Source organism: Symphodus melops, assembly GCF_947650265.1.
Source record: "Symphodus melops genome assembly, chromosome: 1".
Lineage (NCBI taxonomy): Eukaryota > Metazoa > Chordata > Actinopteri > Labriformes > Labridae > Symphodus > Symphodus melops.
In genome coordinates, this window is record NC_136691.1 from 7,739,637 (window position 1) to 7,756,104 (window position 16,468).

General features: G+C 39.6%; 1 protein-coding gene across 1 annotated transcript; it reads right to left on the reverse strand.

Moving 5' to 3' along the window:
• Positions 1–12,743: 12,743 nt before the first annotated feature.
• On the reverse strand, positions 12,744–15,214 carry LOC306824554 (delayed-rectifier potassium channel regulatory subunit KCNS3-like). Its single transcript, XM_079344733.1, has 2 exons — positions 15,047–15,214; positions 12,744–14,487 (listed from the first exon to the last, which is right to left on the reverse strand). Exon 2 carries the CDS (start codon positions 14,481–14,483, stop codon positions 12,984–12,986), a length of 1,500 nt encoding a protein of 499 aa, XP_079200859.1. The 5' UTR covers positions 14,484–14,487; positions 15,047–15,214; the 3' UTR covers positions 12,744–12,983.
• Positions 15,215–16,468: the final 1,254 nt, after the last annotated feature.

The following is a 16,468-nucleotide window of genomic DNA, read 5'->3' on the forward strand; positions in this document are numbered from 1 at the left end:
TCAAAACAAAAAAACTTAATAGGCTTTTTGTATTTCTGAAAATCCTTAAAATCTCCCAAGTTCTGTTTTTGAACTGGAAAAGCTTCTTTTTCACTGTATTCTGGAATAAAACGATTTCTCTGAAACATCTTAAGAAGACATCCTGCTGTATGTAACTCACACGCTCCTTGCAGTATTGCTTACATCCAGCTGTCCTTGGTGCTGAAGCTAAATTGTGTCATGTAATGACTATGGCGGCCATATAACTGACAAACCACTCAGCTCCATCTCAATGTGTGGCCATCGGCCTTGAGGGATTTAATTTGCCGCCTCTGACCTCTTGACCTGTGACACTTTTTGCTTCGATTGGTCCGTCATTTTTATCTACAGCTCTCCTGCGTTTTACAGTCAGGACGACAAAAAGAGCCCTCTGCTACTGCAGCCGTTCACAGTCACTCACATAATGGAATTAAATCCTGCCAGTATTTCAGCTGCAGTCAGCAGGATGGCTCTATCAAAGTTATGCAAATGGAACTCGACGGCGGTCCATTCATCTCCAGTGCAGCAAGGTTTTCATGCCTTAGAGACACGTGAGCTGCTGCCGCTGCTGACTGACACTGCCATGCTCCGTGAGATCTGCATCACAGCTACTCTTAATGGAACATATAGATCTTAGCCTCAATCTGCAGCTTGAAGTGTTGTCTCCTTTTTCTGTCATCCAAAGCAAGAAAAAATGATCACCTGTCCAGGCAGTCAATGAATTCCTCACCAAGGGACGATTTTGAATTCCAGCACTTAATGGAACTGGCAGGTATCATCAGACTTATGCTTTTCTATTGCGTGTTAGCAGAATGAGTGGATCAATGTCGCTTCAATACCTCGACTGTAAGTAACGCCAGCAGCCAATGACAATTCACTTAAGATTAAGACTGGTAACAGTGAATTAGATCACTCACAAGCTGTCCTAATGTACAACAAAAGGCCTATCAGCATCTCTAAATCAGTTATTCACTTCTTTAATGAAGCATTTTGTTTCCTGATTATAACACTCACAGCACAGAGAATGTTACTGTTTGTGTTTCGAAGAAAATGTAAAAAAAAAAAAATATATCGGATTCTTTCTTTGGTAAATATGTGACCAAAAGCTCCTTGAGAAACTTACAGATTGGTTCAATTTTGGTGCCACCTGTGGACAAAAAGGTACCTCTTCTCTTTTTGGAGATATTTTCCTGTATTGGTGTTTTTCAAACAACAAAACTCTCCTCCTGCTTGTTGAACATGAAAGGTTCAACTCTTTGTCAAAAAAAAGTATTTGTTGTGGGAAATGGAAAAGAAGGCATTGATTATGAACTTAGTAATGAAACTACCAGGTGTGGAGGCATGAGAGCCTTATCTACTGTGAAAGCTGACACAGAGACAGAAGTATTTAAATCACTGCAGCAGCTACGCATATCCATGAGAAACTCACTCGTGTGCCAATTTCTCCTCCCATCCAATGAAGTCACTTTTTGTTTATTAGATGACTCCATCCATTGTTATGACTCAGCAAAAAGCAGTTGGTGGAGGCACCTTGCTGATATCTGTAATGGTCTGATTGTGAAAGAGACAGTAGCTAAGAGCTGCCAAATGCTTTTGTACACTGTAAGTGCTCTCAATTCTGTCTTCATTTCCTGACTCCTGCCAATCTTCCCATGAGAGAACAGAGAAGTTGGCCAATCCTAACGGCTCACTGAGTCACCACTCTATCGAAGACAGTCAACATGCAAGGACATTATAGTGCTTACACTGCAATAAAACAAGCCGGCTTCGCCACAAATTGGAAGGCCATAACAAATATTTTACTTTTTTTATAACTATTAAATATCCCATATTATCCCATATCCCATACTAATTTTCACATTTGAAACCATAGGCCGCCCTTCTTCTGATAGGACAGCCTTTACGAAAGCCTTCCAAGAGGGCAGGGCTGTCAGGAAGGACTGTTTGTGTACTGGTAGAAGAGCCAATGAAAACAGCCCCACCTGCCTACAAAGAGACTTGAAGCCGTCTTGTAAAAAGTTGTGAATATCATGAAAGTATGATATTCACATGATTTATCAGGCGAGTGTGTCATGTTGTGGTTAAATATGTTTAATCTGGATTGCTTTGTTCATTTTTGGGCTATTAAGACTCTCTTGTTAAGAAGCAGCCAGAGTATATGCTTCTGCTCACATTGATAATTAAAGAGGACATTAAAATGCCTTTACACCCAAATACATCTTTTTAACAGCACTTTAAATATATTCTAAAACAAACATTTGACAATCATCCTAACAACAACAGGCAAGGTTTAGGAAAGCATAAATGTGTCTCTTTAAAGCCTAACAGGACTTTTTTAGTTTCACGTGTAAATGTGTTGAATAAGGAGTAAATCTTAGCAAATTTAAGTGTTGGTTTAGCAGACGACTTCACCTTCTTTGACTGGTTGTGATATGTAAAGCAGCTGGTTAAACTGGTGGTTAAACAACTCTCACCATCCACCTCGCCTCATTTTAAAGATATTAGTTGACAAGAAAACAAACGCTCCACTGAGCCTTTATATATGTATGATCAGCATGTTTCTTTAAGCATGCCCATGGGGACGTTTTCCTCAAATCCCTGAGCAAACAGTTTTTAGCATAGCCAATGTCCTGTTCCATCTCGCTATGGTCCAACAGCACATCTTATGGATCCTGAATCAGTCATCCATCATAAAGTCATCAACATGCAGCCTTCTCCTCTCAGAGGGGATGAAATGGAGTACGGGAGACTTTGATTTATCTCTGTGATTCACTGTTTCCTGTCTTTGCCCTGCATTCAGCCTCCTCTGTTAGTCTCACCTGCACCACCTCCACCAGTGTGATTAAGCACTCCCTCGTGCAACCCAACGTGATGGACTGTCAGCCTACATCAGCCTTGGCCTAAACTGCATGATGGCTGTTATTTGTTGAAATAAGGAGATTCTGCAACGTTAGTGGCCCAGTGATCGATCCAGGCACACATCCAGAGCTCCATTAGTGAATAAGCTGGGAGCAGCATGATGAGGGACTAGAGCTGCTTACAGGGGCTTTCCTCAATTTTTAACATTATACATTACAGTATAAGCACAGTTTCCAGCATTAGGTTAGACATTTATGAGTTCATATATAGTGTATATATATATAGGGGCCATTCTATCTTATTTATTATAGAGGAACATTACTTGTTAAGGAGCATGTCTTTCTATTTTAATCTTAGCCATATGTTTCAGGATTCATTATCAACCCATTTCAAAGCTCCTGTGAGAAGCTTGTAGATGGTTATGAAACAGACTAATACTGATACCTTATTATCTCCTAAAAAAAAGCAAACAAGACTGTCAGCAACAAGATAGACTAATTCTCTATGTATTTTATAATTCTCTATCCTTGTTAAGTGTTAAATGAATTGAGGAGGAAACATCCTTGTCCACATTTTCCACTGCAAGTATTAAGAATGAGTTATACATTTGACAGCAGCAATACACAGCTTATGTGTACAAGACACAATCAGGAAAAAGATAAGTAATGCCGCTTTTGTCCACTAGGGCATAAAAAAAAGACCATTGGTGAGGGTTGGAATAAAGATAGACACGTGTATTGAAAGCTTTGCTTTCAGGCTCAGCTCCCGCTTCTTTCCTCTCTTCCTCTGCCGACACTTCACCAATCCACCTGTCAATCTCATGGCCCATTTCACCCTTACTTGTGAACAAGACATATTCCTTCACTCAGGGCAAAGACTCTCTCCCCACCAAGAGGAAACCATCGACCGTACTGGCTAGAAAGCTTTTAGTCAGCAATTTGGAGTAAATTGCCTTAAACAAGCAGATAAACAAGTTTAGTCCTTCAAATCATCCAATGAATTCAACAGAGTCTGGCCTCTTTTTCTTATCTGGATTTCTAAATCTTGTTCACCAGTGAGACATCCTTCCTGCTTGTCTTAGGGTTTTATGTTTCACACTACATCTTTGTTTTGACTGGAGTGCCTCGATACATCAAGGATTACACACCTCCAACAGAGCATCAAGACATGCAGAATGGACCTCTCTCTTCCTTTTCAACACAAACAGCATCAGTATTTCAAGGCAAACTCAAACATAATTGGGATTCATGAAGTTAACAACTTCTGAGCAAATGTTTGTTTATTTGCACCGCAGTTTGTGTTTTTATTGTACTTCCCGAGAATCAATTAATTGTACTTTCTCGTAAATTGCAGTTTTAAAAGCAGACCGCCTTTTGAAAGCAGTGATTCACTGATAAACAAAGCTCCTCACGGCACTTGCTCGTTTCTCTGTTTTGACACATTTACACGCAGAATCAAAGAGGACACCTCATAAATCTTCTTTTAGTTGCACATTGTTATACCTTTAATCAATAAAAAGCATTTTCTCTGGTAGCTGGGAATGATCTGAATCAGACTTATTGTTATCTAATGACTGCACAGAAAGTTTTTTTTTTATTTTTTTTATCTCAGACTGTATTTTGCAACTGGTGTGATATAAGACAAGACAATTTCTCAGTCCACGAGTGCCTTCTCCGTTTACATGTTCAGATTAATATACTGTAGCAGTTCTTTATTTACCACTCCAGTTCAACTCTTATTTAAATCAAACAGACTTTTTTATTTACACATCTGGGCTCCAACATTAGTGCTCATTCTTTATAGCTACAAAGATTTTGTGTAAGGAGAAGTGTATGGATTTTTGATTTTCTTCAGAATAAGCAGCTGCATCTTAAAGCCTCTGCCAACACAACCCACATTACCCTTCCTGCTATATAATATTATGTACATGATGGTTAGCATTAGAAAAGGATCAGTTTCAGAAAACTTCCCTGATCTTTGCTTTGTATTTAATTGGTATGTGAGTTTTATAATATAATCCACCTTGCAAAACAAAAGAAGGTGAAAATAACAAATTCTTGAGAAATGGTCCTTACAGCACAATAAGCAGTTTAAGAATGGGATCTTCTTTTAATCTATAGTTTTCATGTAGTTTCTTTTTGATTGCACCAAACCCTAACTGAGTTGTCTTGTTGATTAAATGCATGATAAAGCGAACTAAATGAAAACATTGTACAGTCGGTTGGTACAAGCAAAGAAACAAGAAAAGTATTCTCAAAGCAAATGCCTGAGATTCTGGGTTATACAGGGTCACATGTGTACTTGGGCATTTTCTGGTTTTCATTGACTTTGTTAAACAACATTTTATTAGCCGCTTACAAAAATTGATCACATTAATCAAGAAAATGTAAATCAATAGTCCTGTGACTGCAGTGCAGGAGATCATAGATTCAGGCTATATCTAAAGAAAATGCCGTATTCCCCAAATTACCTGATAAATCATTTTGGCAAGATCTCCCCGAAATAATTTAATGGCTCATCAGACCTGAACAGCAGTTCAGGGAGGCTGTACTTTACGACATAGTTTTTAAAAAACTTGTATCAAAAGACAAAATTAACTCAAATGAGAGCAAGAACAAGTACTTTTAAAAGTGCTCAAATATGAGCCGAATTACAGTAATAAAGAAAAAATAAGAAATTAGCGGTACTAATGATCAGAGTCCTACAGTACTGGATGAAAGAGATATAAAAAAAAATTAATTATCCTAAAGGTTATCTCAGGTTAATAACTCTAATGCGGTGAATTACTCACTAAAATGTCTGTGGAGCTTTGTTGAGTGCTTCATTGATTTCCATTTTATGCAAAATCCGCAGTGCAAAGCCACACTGATACAGACACGCTGAAATCTGATATGGGTGATGTGCCTTTCTGAGCAACTTTGTCATAGAAGTCAGAGAAGAAGATAAAGACAAAAGTGAATTCATGGAGACAGTATTACTCAATTAGACATTAAAACTGCAGTAGTGGCACCAGATGTACCTGATAGTTTGTCACCATTAAAGTCGTCGGGTTCACTCATTTTCATATTGAACTCTGTGATTTGTAGATTCTCTTAATAGGGTCACATTTATCACGTTTAATATCAGCTTTTCATCAGAGAATTTATATTTTTCTGTAGTGGTTGGTTAACATGGATGGATGGATGGATGGACATGTATTGATGCCCTGAGAGGCTGAGTGGACACAGTTATGCAGCCCATGCGTTACACGGCTGAGGCGGTCAACATCAGAAGAAATCTGCAGTCATGCTAACAAAAAAAAAATCTGCCGATGGGTTTTATGGATGCATGGTTGGACTTCATTCTGTGCTGGAAGTGAAAAATCATACACCTAAGCATCTGCTGACAATGTACAGGCAGATTCTTGACTCATGCATGTACTCTTCCATGAAGAGTTGCCACAATGATCACTGCGGTGGCTTAAAGTTCTCTTGGTTGAACTATCTGAGTTGATTTAGTAATGTTAGTAATGTTAACCAAATAAACATCCTAAACAGGATTAACCAACTGAGGGGTGCTGGAAAGATTAGCAGTTATGTTGTGCACCTCATTTACAGAGGATGTCGTCCTCATCACAGTGGTCAAAGGGCTCAAATCTGACCTCATCCCACTTCCTCTCCTCCCAACATTTTCTATCTTCAACTGACCTATCAAATAAAGGCCATCAAAACAAAACAAAAAGCCAACCAATGGATGAATCTAAAACATTTACAGATGGTTAGAAGTGTTTGCTTCATCAATAAAAATAATATTTATACCATGAGAAAAAGGGACAACTCCAGGCTGTGTTCTTCATCTACACATTAAAAGATGCTGCTCGATACAGAACAACACAATAATGGGAACTACTTATAGATAGTAATTGCTACTCAACTGGCAAAAGACATACTGCTTCATGGGTCATTGCTGAAAGTTTGATGGTCTTAATCCAATACTATCTAGAACATTGCAAACTCTGCCCTCAGTCTTTATTAAGTCATATCGTGCCGAAATATGGAAGAACATCAGATTTGTGAGTCCCTATCAGGTGGGAGCTTTGCAGAACGTGCAATATTTCTTTTGCTTCATCCCCTCCTTTGCTCAGTCCCCTTCTCCCTCTCTCCTCCTCTTTCCTTCCTTTGATTCATTAGCAGCCCTCCTGCCCTCTTTTACTGCCTCCATTAAATCCTTGCTCTGTATTGCAACTCTCCATGGATAGCGTCCGTTCATCATTCGGGCAAAGAGCTCCAGTCATGTACTCCACATTTCTCATCCTCTATCTTTACAATGGCCCAGCCAAGCCCTCAGCTCTTTGTCCTTTTCAAGCTCATTAATGACATGTACATTTAATTGATTTAATTCATCTAGATTTAGATTGATTTAATAGATAGATTTAATTGATATAATGCTGATGAGCCCCTGATTGACAGTAGAAGAGATCAAGTATGTTTGAAGCTGTTATAAGAAGTGTGTCGTTCCTTTGACCTGCTGCAGAGACACATAGAACTGAGAATATAAACAATGCACTTTTATCGAGCAACTCGTCAGCTCTTTTGAATCTATTACGAACCAGAATAAGACCCAAATGCACAACCAGGGAACAACAATAATTTATTATAACAGGGGGTAGTGACACTAGTGAGAACAATGAGCGAGAGTCCAAGCTCCGTGGCGAGTAGTACAGACAACAATCCAGGTGACGATCCAAAAACCCAAATCCAGCACGCGTGAGGTGAATCCAAAGTGACAACGAGGAGACGACAGGGCACGAGAGGGCAGGTAAGTCTGGACGGGGAGCTGACGAGGAGAGAACACGGAGAGGGTAAGTACGAGGAAATCACAAGGAACATCAAAATACTAGGGAGCCTGATTTAGAGGTACGATACAATGGTGAGTTGACAATAATCTGGCGCCGGCTGCATGTAGAGAGCCGGCTTAAGAGCAGGAGTTGATTAGCAGTTGAGATGAGCCACACCTGGGTGCGCAGCTGAAACCAATAACAATCAAGGGGGAAGGGAGCACACAGGAGGAGAAGACAGACAGGGAAACTAACAACACAAGTGGACAACTCTAAAACAACCCAAATCATAACAGAATCTATTTCAAGGAAAGATGCATTTTATAATTTTGAATGAGTTCCCTTTTACCTTTGAATAAAGAATGAAAATACAATCATTTCTATATAATATCTCAAAGTTTCCAAACAGATTCAAACATGTCAGTCTGAATTTGGCTGAACAGCTCCTATGAGGAGTTTTAATCTGAATTAATTAAAGAAACAAATACCTATTATTACTGCAAAAACATGCTCATCAGGAGTTATTGACTATTTATGATATATTTTTGATGTTATTGCCTTTCTGCTACTGGCTTGAAACTTGGAATTACCAAACAACAAAAACCTTAATAATATGAAATAAAATGGAAAACACTGAGGACCAGTTAAGAGCCACTATAGCAGTATTTGCATAATGCGTGATGTTTATAGATCTGAAACAACCTTGCACTGTTTAGGTTGTAACCTCACGTAACCTGTCCAATCTCAGGATTTCAATTCATCTGTGGGGGTAAATCGTAAATACCCAGAAGAGCTTGTGTAGCTGTGAGATGTTAACTGGACTGCAGAGGCTCCACGGGGGGCCTGAACCCTCCTCTGAGTCCGATACCAGAATCCACACATGGGACCCTGGATTATCTGCTTATCTCTGCCTTCATGATTGCTGAGGGTTCCCTCAGCACGACTTTCAATGGACAATAGGCATGTCCAAAGAGGTTAATTGAAATTCTGCAGTCTGCTCTTGCTCTTAATGGGATACGTCACACTGCAGTGTCCAAGGTGAGGTGAAGGGGAGTTTGGTGCAAGGTGATTATTTTTTGTCAGACTGGGAAATTTTTTTTTTTTTTTTTGCTGAGACTGATAATGCTTTCCTTTATCTGTCTTTGTATAGCACTTTACATTAAGATAATAAGTGGGTTAATATGCTTTCCATCCGGGGGGCTGCCCCAGCTTTGAAGCCATTAAATTGAAGGTGAATGGACAATGATTTAAACTGTTCTCAAGTGGGGGAACAGTTGTTTGACTCATGAATGTGAAGGTAGAAGGTTTTTTTTAAGACTGAAACATGGCAGATTTATTTTTTTTCCGCAGCAAACTATACTGTCAGAGTAATAAATGATTATGGACACAAACAATAAACATGTCCTTTCAGCTTCTACTGTAATAAACCTGCATGAAAAAAAGAAGGCTACTTTGTTATTTCTGATCCTGAGCTGAAACCACACAGCTGCTGGTAATGGCTGAGTGAAAGTGAGCTGACTGTAAGCTGCTCTGTGGTGAGCTATACGATGTAAGGACTGTGAAGAGAACATTTCTCATTAGCAACACAGCTGAAATATATTAAAAAAAACATGTTCCAAGGCAGTATATCTACACATCAAATCAGACCCCAATTTATTTTCTGCATCTCCTTACCACATCCAAGATCTACAGCATGTTACAGGTCATTTACACTTTCAAAAAAGTAAACGCGTTTGATTTGTTGACAAAGTTGATGATCAGTTAGCCAGCTCTTAGTGTTGAACACTATCTCATCTTGAGACGCCAGTAATGTAGTGGTTAGTGCGCTCACCTCATGTACAGAGGACAGAGTCCTTCAAATGGACGGCCAGAGTTTGGATCTGATCTGGGGCTCCTTTCCCGCATGTCATTCCCCACTCTCTCTTTTCCCAATTTCTCACCCAACCCCCCATTCTATTTCTAAATAAGGGCATAAAAAACACTATCTCTTCATTATGAAACATAATGTGGATATTTGTTTTTCTTTATGTCAATAGAACTTAAATGATAAAAGGTTAGTTACCAAACTAACAAACTATAGATGTACCGATGATATATGTATTTTGGCCGTTAAAATGTTGATGATTACGTTTTAGCAGGTTGCATTTGACCTTTCTTTTTCCAAAAAAAAGGGTTTATGCACCCATTTTTTATAAACTTAATCTGTTTAAATTAAACTTAATTCAGACTAAGTTTTATGAATGTATTGAGTTAGTTCCATTACACTCACATACACTTAAAAAAAACCACTCCTTTACCCTGTACACATTAATCACTGCATTGACCTTTTCCTTTGTGTGAGGTACATGGACAAATGCCTCTATGGACCCTGAGGCTTAATGTAATACAGCCAGGTTCATACGCCATACCTGAAAACAAATGTCAGCGTTTCAAAGAAAGATTTATGTTCTGTCTTCAGGAACTTGAAGTAGGCTCTACCAGAACAGTACGTATGGATTAGTGTAAAGCCCACCATGTTTGAGCTCCCTCCATTGTCTGCTACGGTGACTTTGAGTTATAGCCATCAAACGCCAGAAGTAGCTTTTCACTTTCTGACAACACTAAACTGAGAAACATCACAGTCTTTATTCTGAACCCAAACCACTTATTTCATCCTAAAAACATATGGACAGGCAGCAATGACGTAGTAAATCCGAAAGAGACTAAAAATCTATAGATTTTTTTCTTAAACTTACCACAGTGTTTCTGACAGAAACTCGATTGTTCAGTGACACCTTTTATCTTTGTGGTTTCACGCTCCACTACATCCAATCAGCTTGGATTAAGACTTTTTTGACCAGCAGTAGAAGTATCGTAGCAAGCAAGTTCACCTCAGCCGTAATGCAATGAAGGTTGTTCCTTAATCAAAGGGAAAAATTGCCTACGGGGGGAGTTTGAAGAACAACTCTCACTATTTCTGCCAACACGTCCACCTTGACCTTTACAGGTAATTGGCTTTTTTTTCTCTCGATACAATAAAAACCACCTGACCAATGTCATTTATTTCATGTATAATGGCCACTTTATGATCGGCTATATCAATGTTGTTGCTTTTAAGGAAAAGGTTAGATTTTGTTTCTAAAACCCTCTCTTCTGAGATAGACATGCAGCAATATATTGCTAACTCAGTAGCAGTTGCTAACTCAACTGAAGCGACTAAACGTACTTTTTTAAAACACTTAACTTTTCACAAGTCATATGAGAGACACCGGCTGTGGCAGTTTATGTTGAAAATAAAACATCCTGACAAAAGGTCAATCATGTCGATGTCTTCTTGCTGGCAGCAAGTGATAAATATTGATATCAAAATACTTCAGTGGAACTCAGGCCTGAACCCGTAAGGCTCAAAGTAATGTTCAGGAACGTAAAACTATCTCTATCTGTTGCTGACAGAAAGCTGTTCACAAACATCGAATAAAGATGCAAGATTTGCCCCAAGCAAATCAATTGAAGTTTTAAACCAATCATACCTCACACATTGTAAAAAAAAATATTTTTGACAGCATTTATTAAATGATGTTTTTATTGGTTTAAAGTTATTTAGATGTCCTATTACAACAGCATAAATCAAAGTGTCAGTACAGCAGCACTTACGATCATCATGAACATCTAGTATTATTTCATGGCACATAGACATCACTTTTTCCTGTTTTTTTTTTCCACTCATATTTCAGCTCAGCCTCACCTTCCCTTAAAAAACGTTTTGTCTCTTTAGCCCTTAAAGAGTGAACAAACTCTTGACCCCTTATTAGCAATTAAACAAATGAGTGATTTTTCCCTTTTTAGGTGACCTCACTTGATTAATGTCCCAATGAATTATGCAGTATTTTTGGGACAGGCATTGGGCCAAATAGACATTGACCTTTGAGATGCACTTCTCAAATGCACTTCTTCTGCAAACCCACCCTAACATATCTATGCATGGTTTGCATTTTTATACATTATCGATTTCATTATTTATTGAAAATCATTGCATGCCAATACTGAGAATTTGTCATGACATTAAATAGCAGCTGACAAAAACAAAAAAATAAAGTGTGGACTAAGCACTATGTTAATATATCCTGAGTGATTCAAACCTCAAACAAGAAGCCAAGAAATTGAAACTCATTTCGAACAATTAGCTAATTATCAGGAAGCAATGCTCTTATCTGTTAACATTAGGTAGAAATTCAACCAGTTGAAAACCTAAACTACAAATCCAATGTGAGAAAAATTGTCTTCAAGTAACATTTTGGAGGGCTTATTGTGATTGTAGATGTTTCTAGTCAACTGCTTTTGGTCAACACCTTTGAGTCCCCTGCAGAGAAAAGATCTTTTACATCTCTTGCTCCGGTAGAGAACAGCAGCTAATCCAAGCGCATGTTATAATAGCTGACAGGAAATCAATACTTTCTGGAACAGACAAGAGTGAGGAAAGTTACTGCCACAATTTCACAACGTTAGATTTTTTGAAGTCACATTAGGGGGGGAAGTGTTGAAAATTTGCATTGCCACGGCACGAGACAACGAAATAAAAGGAATGAACCTCAACTGGATGGTTCTTTGAATGAGCTGTTAAAACAACCTTCCGTATGCCTTGTCACAAATGGGAGGCATGTTTCTTCTGATTCGCTGAGTTTTATTTCATGTCCACATGAATTACCCCACAGGAGTCCCCCAGCATGCCAAAACAACCGTCTGAACGAACAACAATAACCTGGCAAACCAGCGATTTCAAAAGTGTTCTGAGAGAGTTTGTCGTCTCTCTCCATCAACATCAATAAAACTGCATAATTTTACAGAACAATTGCATCCATTTTTGTTCATGCAGCCTGTGTGAAATCAACCAGCTCAGAGATATATAATGCAATATTTCAGTATCAAACTGTCGATAACTGTTGTTATCATTGAAGACATTTGCATCTGTCGAACTGTTGGTCTGAACTTTCAGCAAGCAGGCAAATCAATAGAGGACATTACTTTGAAAAACATTAACATTATGGCCTACATGCATCATCGCTGTTTGCTCAAGCAGAAAATGGGCTTTCGAAACCTCTAAGCAAGGTTCAGATAAATCTTGTAATTTTTCCAGGTTTAAGCGATGGGGGTATGTTTCGCAAGCTATTCCCAAATAGATTAAAAAAAAGAAATTCATAGCCATGGTTTCTCTGTCATGTTACAGGAGGAAGACAGTGCAGGGAGGCAGAGTCAGTTATGGAGCACTCTGCCCTGAGAGGCACCAAGTGACCTACAGTCATAAAGGGGTAGCTCATTTTGCAGCCCCATTTTCACAAGTGTCATTATCATACACTTCTACGTCCTGGAGACTGGAGGCATCTGTGTCGTCTCCTGCGCTGCTCTCACTGTTCCTGAAGGCGATTCCTCCAATGAACGGGTACACGCTTCCTGTGAACAGTTCTCTGATGTTATAATAAGGGAGTTCAGGGTCTTTTCTCTCAGGTTTAGCAATACACTTTTCCTCCATAGCTTTATTCCTTTGATAATACTTTGAGAACTTATTGAAAATGATAGAAATGGGTAGAGCTACCACTAATAGTCCACAGACGATACACAAAGTGGCCACAATCTTCCCCGCTAGCGTCACCGGGCATGTGTCACCATAGCCGACTGTGGTCATGGTTATTGTCGCCCACCACCAGCCTGAAGGGATGGTCCCCAAATCTGTGCTTTCCTCTTCCTTCTCAGCAAAGTAGATCAGGGCAGAAAAGATTGAAATCCCCACCGAGAGGAAAAGCAGGAGCAGACCCACCTCCTGGTAACTGTGGCGCACAGTTGCACCCAGTGCTCGCAGTCCAATGGAGTGGCGAGCCAGTTTGAGGATTCGAAGAACCCTCATAAGGCGCAGAACCTGTACCACCTTCCCCACATTTTGTAAGTCCTCGTTCTCTTCAGCGGCCTCCTCGTCGGCTGTTTCTAGAGCTAAAGTGACGTAAAATGGCAAAATGGAAGCCACATCAATGACGTTTAAGGGGTTTCCCAGGAACTTTCTCCGAGAGGGAGCAACAATTAGCCTGATGATGAACTCTGCAGAGAAACAAGCGATACAGATTTCCTCAAGAATGACAAGGACTGGATCCTCGATGGGTCTCTCGTTTTCATCCAAGCGTTGGAACTCAGGCATGCTGTGGACACACATAGCAATGATAGAGGTCAACACCACGCTGAGGGAGGCCACAGCAATGATCTTTGAAGATGTCGAGTGGCCTGGATCCTCCAGTCGGAGCCAAATGTAGCTCCTCACGTCAGCACACCAGGCACCTTTGAACTTAACCAGGTCTTTATCTAGAGCAGAGAGCTCCTCAAATGAAGAGCCCAAACTCGGTGGCTGCTGGTCGTCACTTTGGATCTCCCAGTCTTTGTCCTCGATGTACTCTTTCCTTTCGTGGTACCAGTTGCTACAGCAGGAGCTCAAGTGCAGCTCATGGATACCCCAGTACTCAATCTCTTGGCTGAAGGAGAAGACGCACAGCTCCTCCATCATGTGGATTTGACCCGTGTAGTAGAAGTTGAGCACACAGAGGAAAACTCGTGGATTGCGGTCAAAGTAGTACTCCTTCTCTGCCGGGCTGTAGTCGTCACACAGCTCGAGGATCGCCGCCTCGCTTCGACAGTGCAGCAGACGAGCCAAGCGTGTGTGGGGGAAACGGAGCAGCATGTCTTGATCCACTTCATGTCGTACCCCTCCCACATTTAGGTGGACCTGGTCTTCCTCGTTGCCCCGCCGGTGGAGGAATTGCCCATACCCCATGGTCCTAATGATACAGAGACATCACAACTACAAATGAAGGCCGACAATTTTATCGACTTTATGACAAAAAAAATTAATCACACATTTTTATCGAGGACTATAATTGGTATATTTATTCCCAGAGATAAAGACACATTTGACTGCATTGTTTGTAGAACACATTAGTCCTCTGAAGGAAAGCAAAATCAATAAAGCACACACAGGAAATGGCTTGAGCTGGAGTGAGTGAAGAAGCGTGAGATACTGTCACTTCTTTGAGGGCTCCAGTGCAGGATTATTAGCAGAGGAATCAAATTACAGAAGGGACTACACAAACACTAAAGGAAATCAAAGGCAACAAGTTGAAACTGAACCCTTACATCATTTCAAGCAATCTTTAGAAATTGTTTTCCATCATGTGCAGATTTCAGTTTTGTTTTTGTTGTTACTCACACTCCTAGAAATACAATACAATGTGCTGTTTTGCAAGCACTCTGACTGACTTTTCTTGATTTCATCTGATTACTTCTTAAACCAAACCATATTTAAAAACTAGTCATTTACTTTTAAGTCATGTCACTTACCTTTACTTGGAGCTTTTCTTCCCATTAAACTAACTTTTATCCGGCTGGTTTATTTCTAACATTGTGAGTAAACCTCTCACAGAGCAGGTCGGTGGTGGAGGGAGGGAGAGCAGTGCTGCAGCCTCACAGATGGGACAAGAGGAGCTAGAGGAGGGAGCGCGGAGCTCTGGCAGTTTGTTTCCTTTTACAGGGGAAGGGAGGGGCGAGTGAGGAGGGTGGAGAGCAGAGGGAGGGGAGAGACTGTTGGAAAAACCTGCAAGGATTTACTGTTTAATTATTATCAAGAGGTTTTATAATGGTAATATCCTGAGAGAAAGCTGTATTTATTTTGTTTAACTTAAGTTCAGCGAATTATTTACAGGCAGCCTACTTTACTTAAGTAAGAAGTGCACCTGCAATAATGTAATTCCTTTTAAATATTTAAAGCAAAATTGCACCAGGTTTTTATATACATTTAAGTGGTGCAACGAAAGCAGTGAACCACAGCGCGTCTGCACGCCGGAAGGAAGTAAGTAAAAATCACACTCCGACATTTCAATCTGTTAAAGAGAGAGAGCACTGCTGGAAGGCTGACTGCCAAGTCAGGCATTAACACTGTATTTAGCAGCAGAGGGAAATGTACATCATACCTTTATAGTGGGAATCTAAGAGACTGTTATAGGTCTCAGTTCGTAGTGCATCAAACATGTCCTTTTGTACCATCCATTGTTTTATTTTTCCAATAGAAACATTTTCAGTATCTTCCAGATGTGTGGTTTACAGCATTTAGCTCTCTAACAGTGCGGAGGATTTGTATTCCCCCTTTGATGTAGGTGTCTTCTTTTCTTTTATGTGGCAGCATAAACACACCTTGATGCTTCCTTTCAACACAGAATATAAATGTAATAAATTACAATGAAATGTTTTGCACTTCAGCATGCAAGGTTCACAGACAAAGTTAACAACTGACTCAAGGAAGGACCTTTAACTTCACAGCTTGTTGACATGGTTTTCGTCATTTTGTGAATTACAAATTTGTGTTAAATTTGCACTTACTGCATAAACTACAAGCTGGTCATGATCGTGTGTCATTGTAATGCAGTAAAGCTTTGTAAAAACATTTTGATGTTAAATTGCTCCACACTAAAAGTCATTATCAAGAAAAATAATCAAAAACAGGGTGTCATTTTTCACACAAGGAATTTGAACTGGTATCGATGGGAGCAATAAGAGACAGATATCATGTAAAGAGTTATGAATTTTGTTCAACAAATTGAATAGAATTAGCAAAATATTATCCAAAGAGTGTGCACTTATTTCCAGGTTTTCATTTGACAAGAATTGCTGATTTTCTTTAAATGGTGTGAAAAATACCTGCAGTATCTTAAATCCAAACAGGCTCACATAGCCACAGTTCAGAGACTTACAATCTTCATAATAGGT